Source organism: Scophthalmus maximus, chromosome 22 (assembly GCF_022379125.1).
Source record: "Scophthalmus maximus strain ysfricsl-2021 chromosome 22, ASM2237912v1, whole genome shotgun sequence".
NCBI lineage: Eukaryota > Metazoa > Chordata > Actinopteri > Pleuronectiformes > Scophthalmidae > Scophthalmus > Scophthalmus maximus.
In genome coordinates this window covers 11,275,322-11,297,744 of record NC_061536.1, presented here as the reverse complement: position 1 = coordinate 11,297,744, position 22,423 = coordinate 11,275,322, and the positions used below count along the sequence as shown (strand labels likewise).

Below are 22,423 nucleotides of genomic sequence, written 5' to 3'. Positions count from 1 at the left end.
AACTTGTGGCTAGGAGCGGCTACTCGTTTTTTGCAGAAGGTGATGACCAGGCGGTAAAGTTTGTAAATGTTTCATCACTTGAGGAACTATTTGTCCTATTTTCCACATCCCAACCTTTTCTGTTATGTTCCATATGCTCCCTGTAAAAACACAGTTTGATGTAATGAATCGGGTCTTTTAGACGCTTTCACGTTCACACCCGGGTCACAGAGGGAAAGTGGAGGAAGTTGCACTGTGCGAGTTTTGACAGAAGAAACCTGGAAACATTGTGCAAAACCAAACAGTCTAGGAGATTAAAACTTGACTAAATCATTCACTTTTCTTGCGTCGTTATTATTTACATTTTAAACGTCTCACTAAATCGATCTTCAAGTTCTTCAAGTTCATTGGCAGTTATGTGTGTAGTCATTTTGTCATTGTTAATCGAGCAAATATGATTAAGATTCTTATTCCAGCTTCTCGAATTTGCTGCTTTTTGATTTATGCGGACACAAACTAAGCGTCTTTGGGTTTTTGACTGTTGGACAAAGCAAAGACACTGGAAAACTTTAAAAAGCTCCGACAAACTCCTGTTTTCTGATGTTTTAGAGGAGATGCATCTATTAAGAAATCCATTCATAGATCATCTTTAGTGGTCAAAGAAGTAGTCAGATTGGCTCCACGAGTCACCACATGTGAACTTTTACTCCAGTGTTTTGCTTTGTAATAGGTCCACATGTGATTTGTGAGCCAACAGCAGTTTTCTATAGATATATTGATCATGGACGGGCGATTTTGCATAGTATCTGTAAATAGGCAATTATGCAAGAGGCAACCCCTAAAAGCAATTGGCAGTTGGAGAGCCACTGGAACTTGTGTCAGACTAAAATATGGTGTTTGAGCATCAGCACAGATGTGCAAAGATTAGAAAATTCAGTCATGTTTACATATTTATTACAATATTTCATAAATGATCAAATGAACAGGTTCATAAAAATATTTGTATTTATACAACTTCTTTACATTTTACAAATACCTAGAAAATGCTGAAAATAGCCCCGCTGGGGGAGGACTCTCTGGAGGGGGGCTCTCTGGAGGGGGGCTCTCTGGAGGGGGAAGCTCTGGAGGGGGATTTGCTGCGGGGAGGGGAATCTTCTCAAGCTTCCTTGCGAAGAGTTTCCTCACCTCTATAGCCATGTAGTACGGCTGCTGTTCTAATCCATCATTGCACTCCAAGTCCTCCACTGTGGGAATGACAGTATGGAAAGTGTTTGTATTGCAGAGTTCTATAATTTGTGTCTTTCATCTGTGTTCGTTGGTTTGATTCAGTTAAAAATGGGCCCCTTTGCGTGGAATTGACATGGAAAATGGAAATGATTTCATTATGTTGGCTGAAGTTATGAGTGAAAGTTTTACCGTCAGTTGAATGTGATTTTACTCCGTATTTCTCTGTTAATGTTCAAATGTGAATGTTTGGGTTCTCTACACACTGTACTCACTGCAGCAGAGGAAGAGCGTTTCGACAGCCGTGTTGTACACAATGAAGAAGCAGTGAGCGATGAGGTGGCTTCCAAACATCACAGTCTAAAGAGACAAAAACGTGATTCAGAACAAATTGGAATCGGTACGCCGAATCTGACTGAGATTTCTTGACTCACAACAATTGGCATCCAGTAGTAGTTGAGGGTATCGCAGCGGAAGGTGCTGCCCGGCAGCAGGATTTGTGTAGAGAAGAAAAAGAAAGACAAGAAACCTGGAAAAGAAGATTGAAAGGACATCGACTCTTGTGTTCAGAGACACGTTGAGGTTAATATTCCCTGGCTTTTTTTTTTATCATGATAATAATTATTCTCATTTTAAGACTTCTCACTTTTGTACAGTATCATTTAAAACATGATGAACTGGGGCTAGAAACCAAATGTGAACATAATCAATGAATTGAATCAGTGTCAACAAAAATAGAGACAGAGAATGAAGTAAGGGATAAAACAATCTCCAAAACCTAAAGTTGTCTTTAAATGTGAGGATCATTAGAGATGGGAGGAGATTGTACAAATCTCTTAAAAAGAAATATTAGTTATTTGTTACAATACTGACCGATTGGCCACAGAAGTCGGTTTCACTGGTGAATTTGAGTGTCACTAATGAATTGTCGCGTGCATCGTAGTTTCTATTGATCAAACCCGCCTGGCTGTCTGCAGCATGCTCTGTGGTTAACAAGTGTTGGGACCTTAACGCAGACAGTCCTCTGTGGTTTTCTTACTTACCTCCCGCTCCAGCCACCAGGAGCTTCAAGCAGCAGAACACTCTTTCTGCCCCTCTACCAAAAATATTGGACCTGAGAGGAAAAGCAGTAAGTCAGAGAAACATGGCACTCTTCACGGAGTCTCTAGAATACATGCAAATACACTCAGTGGTCCGTTTATTAGGTACAGGAAGTTGAAACTCATGCAACAGGTCTACGACACCATAAAGTTGAAGGTTATCTTTGGTTTTGAGAGAGGTTTGTCCAACCCACTTATATCCGCGAGGTTTGCTAAATAACAAAAACACATCTCTGTATAATGCAACACTTTTTTTCATCAAAACAACAAACGACTTATTATATGGTTGAATCTACCTCTCTCGAACACTGCATTTCTTTTAACCCGATGACTCTAATAACCTGACAACTGATTGTATATTCATATTATGGAAAAGTCATTGCACAGACAGTGGAACTCACTCCGGTATAAACCTAATTATATTTCTCTTGGGCAGCATATGAGCGTTGTAGTGTGAGATGATGTAGTTTTTCCCTTGAATGGCAATCTGTCAAGGAAGGAACAAATCATGTGGTGTTGGGAGAATGCAGTGGTCAACATGACACAAATGATACACATTATATTATATAGGATTTTTTTAATGGTGGTGATTTTGTTTCGTTTGTATCAGTAATGGTGGTAAAAACCCATCAGCGTCCTGCATATCATGTGTTACACCTTTGTTATGCAGTGTGGGCTTTAGTGGTAAAGTTACAGTTAAGTTTTTCCTTCATAATAGTGCTATTAAAAATTAAAAAAGAATAAAACTGTAAACGTGCTCACCATGATGTAATCGTTGACGTCGAAGATTTGGGCTTTGTTAGCTTTCAGGAGGCAGCAAAATCCTGCCTCAAATCAATTCAATAGAATGTTATTTGTATAGCGCCAAATCAGACCATACGTTATCTGTTTACGTAGTGAGGTCGAGACATCGCAATATTACAGAGAAAACCCAACAGTTCCCGGGATGAGCAAAAACTCTGCTTAAACAAGACGACATTTCTAGCAGAACCGGACTCGGTTGTGGCCATCTGCCACAGTAAAAGCCAAGAAGCCAAGACAAGTGTAAATAGCCAGTTATTTGTTTGATACCATTTGACTTTCAACGCAGTCTCTTAAGAAACGCAATCCTGCTGTATCCATTCATCCACTTGCACATTCGTATAATAGAACTGAAGGTGAAGTGCAGAAACAGGAGGGAAACAACTGTGGATGGATTCAGTCGAAAGCCAAATGAAGTGCACGTGGTTTCGAATGCCTTTGTCATAAACAATGAACATATTTAACACTAAAGTCCGCATTGACTGAACTGAGCTCTTATCAGATTCCCACTATTAAAACATTTTTTTACATTAACGCACAGGTTACAGAAATAAGTACGTCAGCCTCACCTATTATATTGAGGACCCTCAAAACAACCATCCCTACAGTCTCCAGGATCAGGAGGAACGAACCGAGGGCCAAGGAGCCAACATGGTACCTGAAAGGGAAAAAAAATGTCTCATTGGTTCCATGGGAGTGTAATTCACGGACTGATGAGATGATAAAAGATGATAATGCCACAATTGGATACAGAATCAGACTTCATGGCGACAGATCACATTTAAACTTACTTATTAAACATGAGCAGTTCATTTTACAAATACAAACAAGAATCTATCTTATCTATAATTGTTGCATATCAGTCTGAGTGAGTTTAACTCTATTGTTTAGCTGTGTGCGCAATGACTCCGTAGGTGTATTGTGCCCCCTAGTAGCTAGAGAGGGAACTGCAGTCAGCCAGCTCATCCACCAAGGAGGTTACGTGATTGTTCTTGTCTGAACTGGAATTATCACAGTTCAGGACTTTTAGGTAAAATGTTGAAATGGCTACAGGTTCCAGAAACCAGGTTCATTGCACCACGTTGACCGACCTGAGTGAACGCATGAAGCCGCCCCACACGGGTGAGGAGGGGATGTCGCCTGGTTTGTTGAAGGCCCAGTAGTAGGAGGCAAAGGCCCCCGCCAGCGTACACTGGCTCAGGGCAAGGACGAAGTTGACGCACCAGAAAAAAGTAACGAAGTTCAAGAACTGCAGAGCGTCCATTTGTAAGAGGCCCTCCTTGTTGTAATTGATGAAGATGCAGCGGGCCGAGGGGCAGTCTGGGTAATCTGAGGGGGTGAAGGTCTGAGGGGAGAACATGGAAAAAATGAATGAGAGAACAATTCATAACATCTTAGCTCATCACTACTAGGATTTGACATCTACTGTTTGGCAAGAGAGGAAGATCTGCATTTGACTATAGTATTGTCCTGACGGCTGAAAGCAAAATCCTGTGAGAAGGGTTTACTGTAGGTCATTAATCATCCACTTCAGCTTATGTTCTGCCGTCTCTCACCTGAGGGTCACAGTTGTCGGTGCCAATGATACTTTTACAGTTGCTCGTCGTGGATTTGAGGGCCACCACTTTGTAGATGGGACTTCCTGCAGTGGCCAAACATCTACAATCACTAGTTTAAGAGAAGATCGCGTACCTCTGATCACAGAACTGATTGAATGCTGTTTTGTTTAGTCTGTAGACAAATGTATACACATTGTCAGTGCTCGAAATGGAAAAAGAAGTCGTGCCGTAATGCCCTTATTCACGTGGCGTGTTTATCAGCTGACATTAGCAAATTATTAAGTATTACATTAGAAATTTCTAGAGAAAAATATAAACCAGGAGATATTGTCCACAACAGACATTTATTTAAATGTATAACCTGTCCATTAAATTGTCCAAAAAACAACTGGACCTTTGTTACACATTTGTCTGACTTGTGTATTCACATTATTACCAAATCTTTCCAACAATGTTCTGTTATTTCCTTCAAGCTAACAGTCCTTAAGTGTTTCCAATAGGATTTTGAGAGACTATGGTGGGTGGACATCTGACATCTGGAGGCTAGATATATAAAAGCTTCACACTGTACTAGTAAACAATTGTGTACTGTAGTAAAGAATTGCATCACAAGGTATGAACATAGGTATGAATGTATGAGTATGAATGATGATCACCACCATTAATATCCTTACAACCTATGTGTTGTATGGACACTGACTCCCACCTACATACTATTACAACAAATAGGGGAAAGTAGCTTCTTTTGAAAACATAATTATTTGAATAATTCGGTCTGTATTATGATTTGAATTTAATTTCCACTATCAGGTTTTGCGTTTTGCGTGTCTGTCAGTCGTATCTCGAGAACCGTTCATCTGGTCAAGTGTGTTGTTCAGGGTCCAAGAAAGTGCAGTGTTGAGTTTGGACACTGCGTTCAGTATTGATGCGTTTTGAATAAACAGCTGATGAGCGCTGTGGAGCTGAGACTCATCAACGCTGAGACGCTGTCCACAACAGTGCGTTCATGCAACGGCAACAGCTGATTCTCCGGTTCAGGGTTCCGTTTTTCTGAGTCGAGGGTCACTGAATTTTGAATGAAGGGGCGAGCAGCTCCTTGTGCAGCAGCGGGGCTTCATCCTCCTTCTCACATGTGTACATGCAGGGCTGAGTGACAGAGGGAGGGAGAGAGAGAGCTGCTTTTTACACTTCTCATAACAACATGAACCATCTCTAATGTGTGTTTTGCACCGTTGATGGTTCATGTTGTTGTGTAAAAACATTATAATATTCTCTGTTTGTTATGCTTTGGTATGTTTTTTTAGGGGCCAGGGTGAATCGACTAGAGACTCTAACATGATGAGAGTTCAAACGAGTACCGTCATCTCGTGGGAAGTCCTGGTACACGAGAAAAAGTGACGGTGTGCCAAAGAGTGAAATGTAGAAGTTTCCGGTACAGCGTACCGGCGTGCGAACCCCCCCATTTCGAGCACTGCATACTGTAAATAAGATCTAAGGATACAAAGCAGTGGAGCCCCAGCAGGCGACACACGCCAGCAGGAGGACGAAGGTGACCAGAGGGTACAGCAGAGCCCACATCATGTGACCGATTGCCCTGTGAAATATGAACACACACACACACACACACACACACACACACACACACAGTGAGGTGATGCCGAGGCCACACGGCACACTTGAATGACTTGACTGGGAGTTGAGCCTTCTGTGTCAATGTCAGGGGTGTAACCCACTGAGCTATCCCAGCCCCATGATTCTTCATACACTTCGTCCAACATAACCTGAGGACATTTCTACATGCATTTTACAGACAGTTTTACGCACTTGCTGGACTCCTGGATGAGGGCGATGATCATTTTGAGTCCCTGCAGCCGGAAGATGGTGATGAAAATCCAAGTACACTCCACAAAGTATAGGGGAAACACTGAGGAGGAGAAAGAGAGTCTTTCACGTGTGCAGATCGGTTCTGCTTCCTGCTAAGAGGGATTTTTTTTCTCTCTCTCCAGTCGCCAGGTGCGACGCAGAGAGTTTTTGTTGTATACCGTAATTTGTCATTGCTATGAAAGTTGAGGAAATGCTATGTCATTTTATAGTGGCACAAGGTAAAATCAAATTGGATTGAACGCATTTGAATCAAACTCACAGAAATACACCCAGGTTATCGGGTAAAGAACCCTGAATTTGAAACCAGTCTTTATGATGGAAGCAGTGTCTTCATTGTAGATCACAAATTGATTGCAGCAGTGCCATATCCCTACAAGACAAAAGCTTCAAACACTCAGAGGACTACTACTAGGACCATATACAGTAGTCTTAGTCATTAAAACGTAATACCCTGAATATACACTTGTTAATAAGACAAATGAGGTAACATTTCTCCATCATCAACATTGTTTCACTCATCACAAAGACAGAACTTTCAATACCTTATTTCTAAAAGGGCACGTTATTGACCCAGTCTGTAAGATTCCACCTTTGTTCCACTTGTTCAACTGAATTGCCTTACATAAAATAAAATCTAAACGAATTCTATTGTGGGAAACACTTTCTGATGGAGGACATTTACCACCGACACCAGGACAAAGGGCTCCTAGGATGACGGCCACGCGAACTCTGACAGGAGCAGGGAATCTCAGCAGCAACAAGAGCAGCATGCTGACCACCACGGCTGGCAGCAGACCACTGGGAGGGGAGAGGTGGAGAGGACGGGGATTTAACCAAGGACGATAAGGACGATGAAAGACATTATTCAATTATGTTTAAAAATGTGACGTCAATCAACTCACACAACTGCCGATGTGGAATTCTATTTTTCGATACAATCTCAGATTAAGGTGTATTTCTATTTGTGCCTGTAGGTGGCAGTGTGAAGTGCAGTTTTGCGAGGTCACTCACACGAGGATCCACCGCCACGAAGACACGAAATCCTCTAAGATTCGGATGCCGACGCCTCTGGCGTTGAAGCCTTTCAAGATGTCCCTGACCAGAGACAAAATAAAAGACGAGCTGTGTTGGGGGCAGTTCTCCGTTTAAACAGCAAGTGAAAAACAAAGGGTTAAAAAAAACCTAAAGGTAGGTTTACAAAAGACAAATAAAGAACACATTTAAAAACATGAGTATTATACAGCCAACAGCAGCTACGCCAGGAATTTGTGCTTTTGAAAAATAAATTAATCTCCACAGCATCTCTAATGACACAGGTGAAGTAAGACCGACCAAAAAAACGAATTTTCTAAGAAAACTACATATTAAAGCTCCAACGCTGTACGGCACCACTGTGTTTGAGGAGGAGACAGAAACAGTGTTATTTAAGTGTGTGCTATTATATGTGCAGTTGTGTGTGATTTAAGTGCACGTATGGATGGGCATGTGGATCATCTTTTTTTATATCTATACGATGAGGTCTGAATCCATTGCATCTTACTTGGTGCTGCTGTTGATGAGTTTGACAGAGGGTAAACCCGGAATGTTGGAAAACGCTGACGGGATCTTGCCCAGTGCAGCAACATCAGGCAAACATCTTCCCAGCACTAACAGAAGAGAAAGTAGCCAAATTAAATCAGCCTGATATTAATACAATTAGCTTATTGCTCTGTCACTCATTAAGGTTGTATCACAAGTCATCATCCATCGAACACCCATCCATCCATTATCTACACCACTTTATCCATTAAGGCTCCTTGGGGGTTGGTTGTATTGCTTTCCTGATCCCTTGTTGTTTCCTGTTTTATTTTGAAGTCCTTTTCCTTTTGTTGCTTCACTTCCTTTTCCTGTGTCTTGTTTCTGGTGTCTTGTTTTTCCTGTGTCCCTCCTTGTGTGTATTTAGTCTCTGTGCTTCCCTTTGTCAGTGTCGGGTTGGCTGTTGTTTTCCCCAAGCCTTTACCTGCGATTGTCTCCCGGTCTGTTTCTTTTTTTTTACCCAAGTCCGTCCCTGGGATTTTTCCCCTGGCGCCTGTGTTTCAGTTTTACCTTTTGCTACATGTTGCGGACACCCTTGTTTTGGATTTTGACTTTTTGTTTTATTATTAAATATCCTTTTTCCCCACCTCTGCACTAGGGTCCTGCTTTCTGCTTTCCTTGATAGTGTTTCCAATTAACCTAACCCTAACCTGCATGTCTTTGGAATGTGGAAGGCGACAGCGCAAACCACTACACCAACGCACAGCCCCAACATACACGTTAAAAAAGAAAAAGTAGCAGTGTAGCTCCTGTTTGGCAGCAGTTATAACCCCTTCATTTAACAAGCAGCTGTATTAAACTCATAACCAGACTTAAAGCTACAGTGTCTTATATTTAGAACTTATTAACAGAAATTTGTATGTTGCCCATAACTGTGTTGAAATATGCTTAGTCAATTGCAACAAAGGACCAGTGTTTATTTGTAAACCTTGAATTAGTTCATTATAGTTACGTAGGTGGACCTGACTTCCATGTATGCCGCCATGTTTGCTCTGTCATGTTGAGTATGGTTGCCCAATAGTGACAAAAGAATCGTTGAGTTTTCAGTGCTGCCAGCAACCGGAAGAGGATTCAGCGGTCGCAGGTCTAAAGTGTGTGTGTGTCGGTCTACAGTGTAGGCGAACAAGTTGCGTTTTGCAACTACAACCACCGGATGTCACCAAGTATGACACACTGTAGCTTTAACTATACTTACAATGTCGACCAAAATGTAAACTTTTTTATTTTAGTGTTTGAGCGGTTGCACTCACCAGAGATCGTAGGCATGTGGAAGAAAGGACACAGCTCCTTGTCCACAATGTCTTTTACGGTCTGTTGAAATGTTAAATCATCGTGTTGAAAATAATATACTGCAAATCTCAATGTAGTTCAGAGACACATGCATGGCGGCAGAATGGGACTTACCAGAGTCGTATTTTCCAGGTGGAGAGATGGCACACAGAGGCTCTGATTGAAAACACTTGCTGGTTTCACGGTTGGAAGGTAAGACGGTTTCCCCACGGCCCAGAAGGAAGAAGGACACTTTTCCACACACACCTATGTGCAGTGGGGAAAATAAAAGATAATTAAGATATTTGTGCCACACTGGGAACAAGTACAGCAACTTGTTTATTAAACACTAGAAAGGTCCAGCGGCTCACTCTACCTTCGTGATTGGACACTGGAAACCATTGAGAGTAGTTGGCATAACATTGACAGATGGGACACATCTCAGGATGTCAAAGTAGAACAAATTGGGTCTGTCTCTGAGAAAGTAAAATGCAGAAATAAAGAGACATACATCCATCATAGGCATGTTCATAACCCAACATGAAATGGTAAGAGGCAGATCCAGTTACTTGTTTGGTCCAATGCCACAGAACCACCCGGTGGAGTTTCTTGGATAAAGAACATGCCTCGGATCACCGTAGCAAAAAGCTGATGGGAAGAAAAAAACACATAAGAAAACAGTGATAAGGAGAACAGAATAAAAGTCACTGATGTAAAAGATGATTTTGACTTTGGTCACTTCTCTTTGCTGCTGACAGACTACACGAGGGTACGTTTTGACCAAACACAAACACAGTTTGTTTGGGAGGATAAGACGCCATGATGATCTCAAACGTGGCCCAGATGAGAGACACTTTGTCATCTAAATTTCTACGTAGTTGGGTTGGAACACACCTACTGTTAGCTGCTGTGGACGCAAAGCCTCTCTGCTAAATGAATGTAATACGATGCCGAAGATCTCATATTGTAGCACGGAGGGATTGTTTCTTGAACCTAGTCGACTTAGACATGAACAAGCTAAAGCTCATAGATTTCTCCGCCATTTCCTCGTGTAATATTTGACAAGTATAACATTTAGTCAATGGCAAATAAATTATATCATTTATGGTCTGCATACAAAGTCAATGCAAAACGCGACCAAACCCATATTTGTGTGCTTTTGCACCGTTACTTCAGCGGAGCGCTTCTCACGTTGTAGCGGCGTACACATGCCAAAAACAGACTGAGGGGGAGGCGGAAGGATCCGCTGTGTTCTTATTAACGTTACTAATGTAGTGGCCGTTTTTCAACATGTTTGTTTGGCCCGCCGTGTTGCTGGTTGCAGTCTTCTTTTTGAAACTTCACAGTGCATTAATTCATTCATTCATCATCTGCCGCTTTATCCATTTAAGGACCGCGGGGGGCTGGAGCCAATCCCATCTGACATTGGGCATTGGTTCACCCTGGACAGGTCACCAGCCTATCGCAGGGCCACATACAGAGACGGACAACCATTCACTCTCACATTCACACCTACGGTCACTTTAGAGTCTCCAATGAACCTAACCCCATTCTGCATGTCTTTGGACTGTGGGAGGAAGCCGGAGAACCCGGAGAGAACTCACGTAGACACGGGGAGAACATGCAAACTCCACACAGACAAGGCACCTGGTTGGTTTGAACCGGGATTCAAACCCATTACCTTCTAGTTGTGAGGCGAAAGTGCTAACCACTACACCACCATGCAGCCCCAGCTCCGTACCATACTGTGTTATTGGTGTTGTCAGGTGACTCTTACCCAAAATCCCCAATAATACGTAGCCAAGGATGGCGGCCGTGAACAGGAAACAGCATATTATATCATTGCACTTTCTGATGAAGGGAAGGAGAGACAGGAACATGTGTAAGTGAGCTGGTTGAGCTTTGAATTGTATTTTGTCTTGGGGGTGACAAATGTGATCAGTCAGCAGAATCTTAGCAAACACAAAGTCAGTTTTGCAAACACAAAGATCCATACAAGTTCACCACAAACCCTGCAGCTAGACTGATTTGACCAGTTAACTGGTAGCCAACGAGGCAGATTCACCTTTTCTTGACGGGTCCTCTGAATGTCGGGTCAAACTGAGCAGGTTCTCCTGGGAAAAGAAAAAAAGTTCATTCAGTCTCATTATCTCACCCATGCGACGACCTTCACTGACTGGTGGTGTGTCATGTAACATATGAGAAGTACATGTTTATCTGATGAGTGATAAACAGAAAAATTTCACATCTGAGAAGCTGAATACAAAAAATTCTGTGAAAATTACTCAATTAGCAAAAATAATCTTTGATCTAATGCCCCGCTTTCACGACGGGAAATCACAGATATTTCCCTGCGGTTTGGCCTCTCATTTACACGAAAACCCAGTTTTTATCGCAGAAAACGACTATTTCTAAAAACTCCGGCCAAAGTGGAGATTTCTGATAACGCCGGTTATGTGTTGCTCCAGCTGCCATCGGTCACTGTGTGCCCCAGACCCCAGGGGGTCATTGGCCCATAAAACCACAGCGCACCCATCTTTTCACACCTCATGAGAGCCTGCCAAAGGACCAACATAGGCTGGAAAGTCTGGTTTATCATCAGTGGCAGACACAAAGTCTGGTCAACTGATCAAGCTCAGGAACCACCAAGCATAGTTAATGTCGAGCATCTAACTCTGTGGAGGACACAAAAGGGACACTGAAACCACACAGCACGACTGTTGCATCTTTCTGGACACACAAACAGCATCCCAAAAGGACTATTCTTCTTCTTTTCCACGGACTTGGTAATGTAACTTGGGCATACAGCATAGCATAACGCAACACGGCTGAGCATAGGAATGTTTAACCTTAAAAGTGTACTGTATGGATTTGAGTGAATGTGTTCACTTAATGTTGTTGTTATATCTATCAATAGGTTATTTTGCTGTTAGGACCCTGTGACTAACCCTCTCTTAACCTGAAACTCTTTGTCCTGCAACAAATGGCCTTATTGAAGAAGCACATGTGGCCGAGCCGACACCTTTGATGCCGCCATTTTGTAGTTTCTTTGTTCACCGCCATCTTGTTTGTAGTACTTCGTAGACCTTTGACCTTTATGGCCACTTAGTCTGTGTATTCACACAGACACACACACACACAATCTCAGACTTATATATATTTTGTTTGTTAGATTAGATATTGTTGTTTCAACTTATCTTTTAAATAAATGTTATTAAATATGAAGTCTGGTCTATTTAATGTTGCACAAGTGTGAGTATTGCCAACCTCTGACCGGTAGAACTCCAAATCCTTCAACCTCTGCTAACTACCAAGGTGGTGATTCTGGTGGTAATTATTAATTTAATTATCAATCAGAATTCCGAATTGATAGTTAGCATATTATAAATGAGATTAAATCAATTGATTGGCTATCATTTCCCTTCCTTTGAAGGGTGGTGCCCCGATCAGTTATTAATTAATATTACATTTTTAATGTTAATATTTTATTATTTTGATAGCCATAACTGATCAATTATATTGTTTAGACAAATGGTACTTTCACCAATGTCCAGGCACAAGATTTGTGACTGTCACTGTCTTGTGAGATGTTATTTTAAATATATATAATAGAAGCCCTGTATGAGTGTGTGTGAATGGGTGAATGGGATTTGTCCTGCAAACTTGAGTGGTCAATAAGCCTTGAAAAGCGACACCATGGATAGCACCAGGATTTTTCCCTGTTGTTGCTGAGTAGTTGCTATAGATTTAAATAGGGGGGCATTACAGATTAAATCTAATTTGACTTAACATTACAGGTAACACATCAGCTACTTTACCGTTAATGTAACAGAATACGTAAATCATAAAAATCTGTCAAACTTACAAACTTGTTTTGCAACCCCAAATTTGAGAACTAATAAATTAAAATACACCAAAAGTAAAGTGGGTTTGTTTGCTAAATACGTTGTTTGAAGGCCTGTGTTTAACAGTCAGGTAACTTAACGATAAGGTACGATCAATCGTTGACTCACCGCACAGTGAGTCCTGCTCTATATCCACTTCGTCACACATCCTCGCCTTCGCTTCCAGTCGTCGCGGCTCGTCAGAAATTTGAGGGGGGAGACAAACACGATTCAGTTTGACATTCTGTGTACTTACTCAGTGCAATACTGTGACATCAAATCAGCCATCGAAGCCATGGATCTATCACAATCAAAGGAGTGTGACATCAAACCAGCCATCAAAGCCATGGATCTATCACAATCAAAGGAGTGTGACATCAAACCAGCCATCAAAGTGCAAAATCCTGAAGTGCAAATCACAAAGACAAATCATAAAACACAATAACAAATCATAAAACACAATGGCAGTTAGTTTAGCTTAGTGGGTTACACAGCTGTTTTAAGTCAAAGGTCACGGGCTCAAGCCTTAGTCAGAGCATGGCTATCAAAATTAATTTTATGTAACCAATTATTGTTCCATTAAATTCATTTTTCTGACACACTTGTCCAAAGTGACTTACAATAAGTCCAACCATGATGATATTACCCAAAAGTGCAAGAATTAGGAGAGTACATAAACATTTATCAAACAGGCAAAAACAACTTCAAGTGCTCATTGTAGAATTTAATTCTCATTTTTCTAAAATAAATTCAGCGAATAAGGTGCAGCCTGAACAGGTGAGTTTTTTCAGTCTGCGGCGGACGCATTGAAGGGATTCTGCTGTCCTGATGTCAATAGTCAGGATAGAAAACAGACAGGATTTAGATGAGTGGTGGCTGCCTGCCCCTAGTAGTGAGGTAATTCATAATGATAATAATAATAATAATAATAATAATAATAACGAAAAAAACATTACAAATAATGCAAGGTGCTATTTAGAATAAAAGTATTATTATTATCTTGAATATATTATTATTATCATTATTATAAAGACAAATATTAACACAAAAAACCTAATTGATATTTATATTTTGTCTGATGGAAGGCAGCCATTGTGACAGTAAAACAAAAAACAAAAAAATATCACAAGGGGAGGTCGGACTGTTTTCGTGGATGCGACCGGATGTGACAGCAACCGGAACCTTTGTCGTGTATGTTGTTTCCGATCGGAGCCACGAGAAATAGACACAGCAAGCGTGTTGTGTACACCAGAAGTGTCCGCGCTGAGGTTGTGTGGTGATATTTACACAAATGTAAACGTAGAATCATGCAGTGAAATCTCCAGCGGACATTTTGTTATTCATATTTTCCAACGAGGTCGCGCTCGTGACTCAACCCGCCGCCATGAAGATCAAGCGACAGAAACAAGCCAAGAAAACCATCAGCTTCTACAAGTACAACTTCAGCTTCAGGGAACCGTTTCAGATCCTCGTGGACGGGACCTTCTGCCAGGCGGCCCTGAAGAACCAGATCCAGATCAAAGAGCAGATGCCCAAGTACCTGATGGGGGAGGTGCAGCTGTGCACCACGAAGTGAGTCCGAGTTCGCCTCCTGTGACGCTGTCGAGGAATATCCTGGTTCTTACCCTCGTGTGTGTGTGTGTGTGTGTGTGTGTGTGTGTGTGTGTGTGTGTGTGTGTGTGTGTGTGTGTGTGTGTGTGTGTGTGTGTGTGTGTGTCTGTCTGTCTGTCTGTCTGTCTGTCTGTCTGTCTGTCTGTCTGTCTGTCTGTCTGTCTGTCTGTCTGTCTGTCTCTGTGTGTGTGTGTGTGTGTGTGTGTGTGTGTGTGTTTGCCTGTCTGTGTGTGTGTGTGTGTGTGTGTGTTTGCCTGTCTGTGTGTGTGTGTGTGTGTGTGCGCGCGCGTCTGTCTGTCTGTCTGTCTGTCTGTCTGTCTGTCTGTCTGTCTGTCTGTCTGTCTGTCTGTCTGTGTGTGTGTGTGTGTGTGTGTGTGTGTGTGTGTGTGTGTGTGTGTGTGTGTGTGTGTGTGTGTGTGTATGTGTGTGTGTGTGTTTTTTTGTCTCAGCTGTGCACTGAAGGAGCTTGACACTCTGGGGAAAGATCTGTACGGAGCCAAAATCATCCTGCAGAAGTACCAGGTCAGGAACTGTCCACACTTCAAGAGCCCGGTCCCCGCCTCGGAGTGTCTGCTGTCCATGCTGGGGGAGACCAACCCTCACCACTACTTTGTAGCCACACAGGTAAAAAAAACTAACATAAAAACTTGACATCCTACACACACACGCATACTTAAAACACCAACCAGAGAGGGTCTTTTATATTCTGGCAGGAGGACTTTAAATTAACTATAGCCAACATGACTAGTTGATTTTTTTTTCAAACCGATGCAGTGTTATTTGCATTATTCATCACCAACCATATTGATTACAATGTTACCCACCCAAGTCAATTATTACCTGCATTTGACAGGTTTCAATTTAAAGCCCTGGCAGAAATATTTTCTCATGGATTGCCATATAATTATTTCAAGCTAAGGTAGACACAGAATTTAAGCCAAATAAAGTTCTACTTATGTGTATAAAGTTGACATCCCCTTAAACGGGTCTATTGTATTCTGTCGCGTTTGCCGCTCCAGGACCACACGGTGACCACAGGCCTGAAGAAGATGCCGGGCGTTCCCCTGCTCTACATCATCCTCAACACCATCGTGCTGGACAAGCCCAGCCGGGCGTCGCTCGACCACGTGCAGGCCGTGCAGCTGGGGCAGCTGGTGAGCCTCACCCAGCAGCAGAGCATCCGCAGCCTGAAGGAGGAGCAAGGCATCGCGCCGAAGGGCGGAGAGAGGCGTGGGAGGAAGAGGAAGAGGAAACAGAGCCACCCCAACCCCCTGAGCTGCCTGAAGAAGAAGAAGAAGAAAGCAGGGGTGCCCACGCCGCCGCTGAAGAAGGCGGAGCCGGATGAGAAGAGGAAAAGAAGCCGACACAAGAAACAAAAGATGGACGGAGGTGACAACGTGTCTGCTCCTGCAGTTACAAGTACATAGTGCAGAAGGGAGACTAAAGACTGACGCCATTTTGTTTCTTGCACAACTAACATTTGAAGATGCTCATAATTAATAAAATCCCAATCCCAAAGATAATCACACACGACACATTAACCTCTGGTCTCTTCTTCTGATGATCACACAAAATAGCATTTTGCAAAAGAAATATATTTCTAATGGTAGTCCTCTTTTATTTTTTTTAAAAGTTCATAGTTCACAAACAGATCAATGTTTCTGAGATTTGTTGAAAGATTTATCTTGGCTTTGATACAAAATATGATCGCAGGTTTTACAGGCACATGCTTCAAAATATTATAAGCTGCACTAAGACATTACATGACATACGGACGCGGATATGAAATCATAAACAACGCATTCATCCTTCTCTGCAGAAGCACGAGGGTGTGATCATGATGACTTGTTAGGTCGTGTATTTTCAGTATTTTTGGCGTGCGGCAAGTTTAGAGTCCAAACGGTCTCCGTTCCGACTTCAAGGTGTCCACGTCGTCCTTCAGATTAAAAATCAGTTTAAATAAATATTGGAATATTGGAACAGACCGTCTACTTGATGTCAAAGGTTACTGTGGAACTGCTGTCACACCAAAACACGATGAATATTTTTCATCATATTATAAAAACTATACATTTACGTCAACCAGATTATAAAAGGGATCAAATGAGTCTGTCACACATCAAGTTATTTTAAGAGTCGCGGAGCTGATCCACTCTGATGACAGAGCATGTTTTTTAAAAATACTTTTGTCCCAATTCAGTCTACTCCGTCCGGACTGTTTATAATACTACACAATAAATCTGCAGTGTTTAAAGAAACTAATGTGACACTTCAAGCACTTCGTGCTGCTCTCCAGGTTTCACTCAAACACGTGTGCCTTGGTCAGCTTCTTGTCCCACATTTGCTGAGGACAAAGTGGGCGTAGAATATTGTCTCAGCGGGGGAGAAAACGACACAGAAGTAACAACCACAACTGTGATGAGGGCAACAAAGCACGACAACATGTTTGACAATTGTCAACATGTCTGAAAACAAAAACATCTGTATGATAGTGGAAAATTAAATGAAAATCCCAATACAGAAAACAATTATGGTCTTTAAAATATTAGAATAAAATCACCTTGCAACATTGTCAGGGAATAATCTTGTTTATTATTTTATACAAAAAAATTGATACTCTTTCCTCAAAATTCCTGCAGGTACATTTCAATATCTAATTAATTTAACATATTTAAATGTTACATTTTACGTATTACGTTTATTTCTACAGGTTGGATTTGTTAATTCTTGTCATTTATAGTTGTAATAAAGTTGATGGTTAAACTGTAAAACGTCAAGACCTCAATTACATTCCTTCATAATAAGGGTTTGATAACGACATTTTTTTTTCCTTCAAATTGGCCGATAAAAGCCCCGGACCTCAGCTGCCCTGAGGACCGCCCCTGCCTGGGATGCGGAGTTTCCATCATCCTGCACCTGGTGAACAGACACGTGTGAACACGTCCTCCAGGCAGGTGACGTCACCTGCGGCACCACACTGAGGCAGGTGATGGACATGAGCACAGATTATAAGTCAGTGATGTTAAATTACACCTGGTGAAGAGGAGTCCGACGTCACGAGGAGGGGATGACCGGAACCACACAGATACGTTACAGGTATTTCAAAACCGCACTTACCGTCAATTAATATTAATACTTATACTGAACATATGATTCTAATGAATACATACGTACAATGGTAATTCCCAGTGAGATTTTTCTCACCTTCACATGATGATTCACAAATGACTCTCCGGTTAAGCCGTTCCGTGTTCAGACCGTTTAGCCTGTCCACCGCCCCCTCTTCATCCTCCTCTTCCTCCTCTCCTCCTCCAACTAAAATAAACGAGATGGCGTCCTGTCTACCAGGCAGCAGCAGCAGCAGGACGCAAAAGATTGCAGGAAGTGGATTAACAAAACTACATTCAGAATCTTAGCAAAGCAAAACGTACAATGACATATACTTTAAATCACAACAGCATAGTCTGTAAGAGTCACCGTTCATAGTCTTTATCATCTATCATTTAGGATTTTTCTAGGATTATTATTCACCTGCCATCTCCTGTCAACAAATCTTTTAAATCATTTAGTTTATTAAGAACAATCTGCAGAAAACCATCTTCAGAGGTAATGGGACAGATTGCTGTGCTCTCATTATGAAAAAGATGATTTTATTAAAACTTCCATTTGACAAATATTGAAACCAGGTTAATATGTGCACACCGCACTGGCAGGTACACTGGTACTTAGAATACTTCAGTAGATGAACTCTTTCCACCTACGGAAATAGCAGAGCATTAAAGTTATCCAGTACAAAATTTTAAAAACTTTTCCAGTAGTGCCTTATACAACTTAACAACTCTGCCTTCATCAGGCGTCGCCGGGCCTGGAGCACCACATGGAAGAGCAGTAGTTTGCTCATGTGACACAGTACGAGCTCAGCTGACTGAGCGCTGCAGGCCCTCCGACTGCGGGAGAGCAGAAATATGACAAATAAGTCCATAAGCTAAAAGGTTTTTTACACCTTTAAACTGAGCTTGTACATCTTAGACTGGTTTTGTGATCTTCTTCTTTCTATCTGTTCTGAAACAGTTAGAATAAACAAGTAGCCTCAAGCCTAGACATTCAATACTGTGGAACGGGGAAACACATATTATTTATATTTATTATTTCTTCTGCGTTTCATATTTTCTTCATACAGACAGTTATTATTTTAATGACATGCATATTTTTTCCGCTGTTCAATACTGTTAAGAAATGAATTGGCTGAATTGACATGCTTTCTTTATAAAGCTCAATTTGTTAATTCAAGCAGCTTCTGCCATGACTAAATATCTAAGTGTGGGTGAATGTTAGTTGCATGAATGTAAACACACACACACACACACACACACACACACACACACACACACACACACACACACACACACACACACACACACACAGGTTGAACTTTGCATATTGAAAAAAAAAGTTCTTGATGCTCTGCAGATAGACCAAAGTACCACAAGGTGGCAGCAAAGTTATCTGAAATGTCACACGCACGCACGCGCACACACACACACACACACACACACACACTCCATTCAGACATGATGGGGTGTAACATAGAAGAATTTCTTAAGACAATAACGGTTTCCCAATGTTTAATTTTCATACTACTAACTTTGAGTTACCGTACTGCATTGTTTTCCACATTCCTGTTATTACAATAATTTAATTTAATCAGTGAGGCTGAACCCTTCCAGTCCATTAATACTGTTTATTTTGCATTAAGCATTCAAACGTTTTTTCATTTTCACTGCGCCTTGTCATACGGAATATTTTCCATTAAAAAAAATGATAGCCTGTTTATGCATCAGGCAACTTTTGAAAAATATTTAAAATATTTTATCTAAACACTGGACGAGAAGCTTTTACACCTGTCACATAAGGGGAAGGCTTAAGGATAGAATATAATAGGACAAATATAACTTCAGTTTGATTTGACATACATTAAAGTGGCTGATCAATTCATCACCATGGATACCAAAATATTTACAATCATCCTTTTCTTCAAAGATGCCACTGAGAAAACATCAGCATCAGATTTGTGATGATGATCAAGAAGTTGACTTGATGCTTCATTTCTCACTATTTTCCGAATTTTTACAAACTGAACATTCAATTGATTGATCGAGAAAATAATAGGGAGATTAATCCATAGTTAAAAAAAAGTTTTTTTAATTGTAGTCCTATATGTAATAGTTAAAAATCAGCTGCACCTCAACAACAGTGAAATGCAACATGACTAATGGTCTCTGTTGTTTTTTTTAAAAGGTCACATGGGATATTTTTCTTTTTCTTCCTGGTAATGGAGATGTTTTTCAGTGTGGTAATAGTTGGCTCGCTGACTCAGTCTGTGTATTCGTCCCCGTCCCCGTCGTCACGTGTCGACCTGCTCCGTGACCTTCGGGACCGACGGCCCCGGTCCCTCCAATCTTCTTCTCACGCTCCACAGACCTCGGCACAAATGGAGTCGTAGCTCACGTCTTACGAGCTCTGACAAGCGCGCCGCTCTTGTCTGAACGCCGGCCAACGCGCTCACCCGCCCGTCTTTACACATCACTCTGTGACAGACTTTAATGGTCAAAGTGTGGAGCGGCCTTTTGGCTGACAGCAGAGTGTTGGACATCACAAGGTCTCGCTTTCTCTCTCTCACTTCTTTTTCGATTCCGGCGACGGCAGCACTGAAAAAGAGCAAAACTATTCCCTAAAAAGTAGAGTAGAAAACAAAGCTGTGTACTGTACTTGAAAAGTCTGATGTCCCCTCGCCGGTGTGTCCTCTCGCTTGTCACAGCCAGGCCCCTAAGTCAGGTGGGGAAATATACACCCCCCTGTTGCATCTCTACAGAAGTCAGAGGGAGGAGGGGGAGAAAAAAAAACTGCTCATCCCTGCCAAAAAAACATCCCACAAATCCCAAAAGGGATTTATCTAGGGCACAAAGGCCCTGGTTGTATTTCACCGTCAGGTGGCCTTTGTGCCTCTGAATCAGCCGACACTGCGGCAGTGTCCCCCCCCCCCCCCCACCCCCCCCCCCCCCACCCCCCCCGCCCGACCTTTCTCCTAAGCTGACAAGCTAAAGTCTTATTTAGGGAGAAAAACTGCGAAAAAGTCCACCGGAGGGGGGGGGGGGGGCTCGTGATGGATCACACACACACACACACACACACAGGAGGTTTTCTACACATGGGCACTTTGTCCGCTCACGACACATTTTCTCACACGAGAATTGAATGGGGGGGGCGGGACTGAGAGAGAAAGGAGAGGGGGAGAGAAGGGGAGGAGGTGGTTGGAGGGGTCTTTTCAGCTCCTTTTTTTTGGAGGCAACAATAGTCTTTGTCCGAGTTCTTCCACCATTCTTATTAGTGTTACGGAAAGGAGGAGGAGGAGGAGGAGGAGGAGGAGGAGATGGGGGGCACGCAGGCCGAGGACTGTTTCTCCATAGTAACAATGACAAAACAAGGCAGTTCCACTCCAGGCAGGCGCACAGGGATGATTGCAGCTGCTGAGCACAAGCACAGAAACTTGCGCTGTCGAGTTCGTGTCCAGGCAGGGCGAGGAGGAGGACTGGAGGAAAGAGAAGATCCCGGGGGCTTTTAATGTGTGGCGTTTCATTGTTCTTCTTTCTGTCACAAGCAAAGTGCCGGGGAGCGACGCGCGACCCTGCGGCCCCTCAGCATGGACCGGGACAGCCACAGCGAGGACACGCTGTCCACCATGGTGCTGGAGAACATCAAAAACAAACTGATTCACGCCTTCAGGGCGACGGGAGAGTCCAGGGAGGACCGCCGGGAGGCCGGGGCCACTGTCAGACCGCCGGGCAGCGTCGGCCGGAGCCACCAGGCCAACGAGGAGCTGAGGAGGGCGCAGATAGACGGAGCCATAACCTGGCTGAGGTCTGAGCTGGTAAGATGTGACCGGTGACTCACAGATAAGGAGTGTGCGACAGTTTTAATGTCCAGAAATGTTGGCTGGATTCAAGTGTGTGCACATTGTGCTGATTTGAGTTCTTCCATTCTGTCGCCCGCGCAGCTGGAAATGCGCTCGCAGGACCTCCAGCTGGCCCAGACGCTGCTGGGGCTCAACTCCGAGATCCAAAGACTGAGGAGGGAGAGTTTCGGAGGTGTGGAAGTAGAGGGGGAGGATCAGCAGTAACCAGCCCCCGCCCCCCCCCCCCCCCCCCCCCCCCGGCAGAGAGCCCCTTCTCTGGGCCAAAACCTGAGAGTGACGACTGTAGAGGAAGAAGAGCAGGTAGAAACAAAAAATGCTCTTACTGGCTCTGATAGAAACTAAAGGTTCAAATGAAAGAAATATCAAAAGCATTTGCTTTTGTGACAATGGCTCTTTGTGGTAAAGTAACATGAATAGAATCTTTACGTTTTTGCACTTTTGCAGAGTTGAAACCTGTTTTGTTTCGTTGCTAGATCAGGAAACAAGACATTTTGAATGTAAAAATAAATATAAAAAAAACAACCACCGAAACAGTTTTTTTAATGTGGCATTTTTTTGTAAATT

The 22,423-nt window shown here is 42.5% G+C and overlaps 2 protein-coding genes across 6 annotated transcripts; one reads left to right on the top strand and one right to left on the bottom strand.

Moving 5' to 3' along the window:
* Positions 1-916: 916 nt before the first annotated feature.
* Positions 917-13,568, bottom strand: LOC118291745 (choline transporter-like protein 4). Of its 3 annotated transcripts, XM_035620118.2 has the most exons (22): positions 13,405-13,564; positions 11,457-11,505; positions 11,169-11,242; positions 9,961-10,039; positions 9,768-9,867; positions 9,527-9,658; positions 9,373-9,433; positions 8,088-8,193; positions 7,559-7,642; positions 7,230-7,345; positions 6,807-6,917; positions 6,488-6,587; positions 6,165-6,257; positions 4,661-4,763; positions 4,196-4,449; positions 3,674-3,762; positions 3,066-3,127; positions 2,705-2,790; positions 2,247-2,317; positions 1,638-1,732; positions 1,479-1,563; positions 917-1,223 (listed from the first exon to the last, which is right to left on the bottom strand). In XM_035620118.2, the coding sequence occupies exons 1-22, from the start codon at positions 13,442-13,444 to the stop codon at positions 1,006-1,008; spliced, it is 2,208 nt and encodes a 735-aa protein (XP_035476011.2). In that variant the 5' UTR covers positions 13,445-13,564; the 3' UTR covers positions 917-1,005. The 3 variants fall into 3 exon arrangements, with proteins under 3 accessions (XP_035476011.2, XP_047185956.1, XP_047185957.1); XM_047330000.1 differs by lacking the exon at positions 6,807-6,917 and having other exon boundaries at positions 13,405-13,568; XM_047330001.1 differs by lacking the exon at positions 8,088-8,193 and having other exon boundaries at positions 11,403-11,505; positions 13,405-13,421.
* Positions 13,569-13,719: 151 nt separating this feature from the next.
* utp23 (UTP23 small subunit processome component) lies at positions 13,720-22,390 on the top strand. Of its 3 annotated transcripts, none has more exons than XM_035620121.2 (7): positions 13,720-14,052; positions 14,633-14,847; positions 15,336-15,510; positions 15,906-16,275; positions 17,738-17,982; positions 21,550-21,814; positions 21,941-22,390. In XM_035620121.2, exons 1-5 carry the CDS (start codon positions 13,909-13,911, stop codon positions 17,821-17,823), a joined length of 990 nt encoding a protein of 329 aa, XP_035476014.1. In that variant the 5' UTR covers positions 13,720-13,908; the 3' UTR covers positions 17,824-17,982; positions 21,550-21,814; positions 21,941-22,390. The 3 variants fall into 3 exon arrangements, with proteins under 3 accessions (XP_035476014.1, XP_035476015.1, XP_035476016.1); XM_035620122.2 differs by having other exon boundaries at positions 21,545-21,814; XM_035620123.2 differs by lacking the exon at positions 13,720-14,052 and having other exon boundaries at positions 14,073-14,847.
* Positions 22,391-22,423: the final 33 nt, after the last annotated feature.

What these genes read in the sequence shown, in the direction of transcription:
- utp23 (XM_035620121.2), top strand. Translation starts at nt 13,909, where the DNA reads ATGATGATATTACCCAAAAGTGCAAGAATTAGGAGAGTACATAAACAT. An exon ending in ACTACTTTGTAGCCACACAG is followed by an intron (nt 15,511 to 15,905) that starts GTAAAAAAAACT and finishes TTGCCGCTCCAG; the next exon opens with GACCACACGGTGACCACAGG. An exon ending in GAAACAAAAGATGGACGGAG is followed by an intron (nt 16,276 to 17,737) that starts GTGACAACGTGT and finishes GGCCGATAAAAG; the next exon opens with CCCCGGACCTCAGCTGCCCT.
- LOC118291745 (XM_035620118.2), bottom strand. Translation starts at nt 13,444, where the DNA reads ATGTGTGACGAAGTGGATATAGAGCAGGACTCACTGTGCG. An exon ending in CCACATGCCTACGATCTCTG is followed by an intron (nt 8,194 to 9,372) that starts GTGAGTGCAACC and finishes CTCTTCTGTTAG; the next exon opens with TGCTGGGAAGATGTTTGCCT. An exon ending in ACTACTGGATGCCAATTGTT is followed by an intron (nt 1,564 to 1,637) that starts GTGAGTCAAGAA and finishes TTGTCTCTTTAG; the next exon opens with ACTGTGATGTTTGGAAGCCA.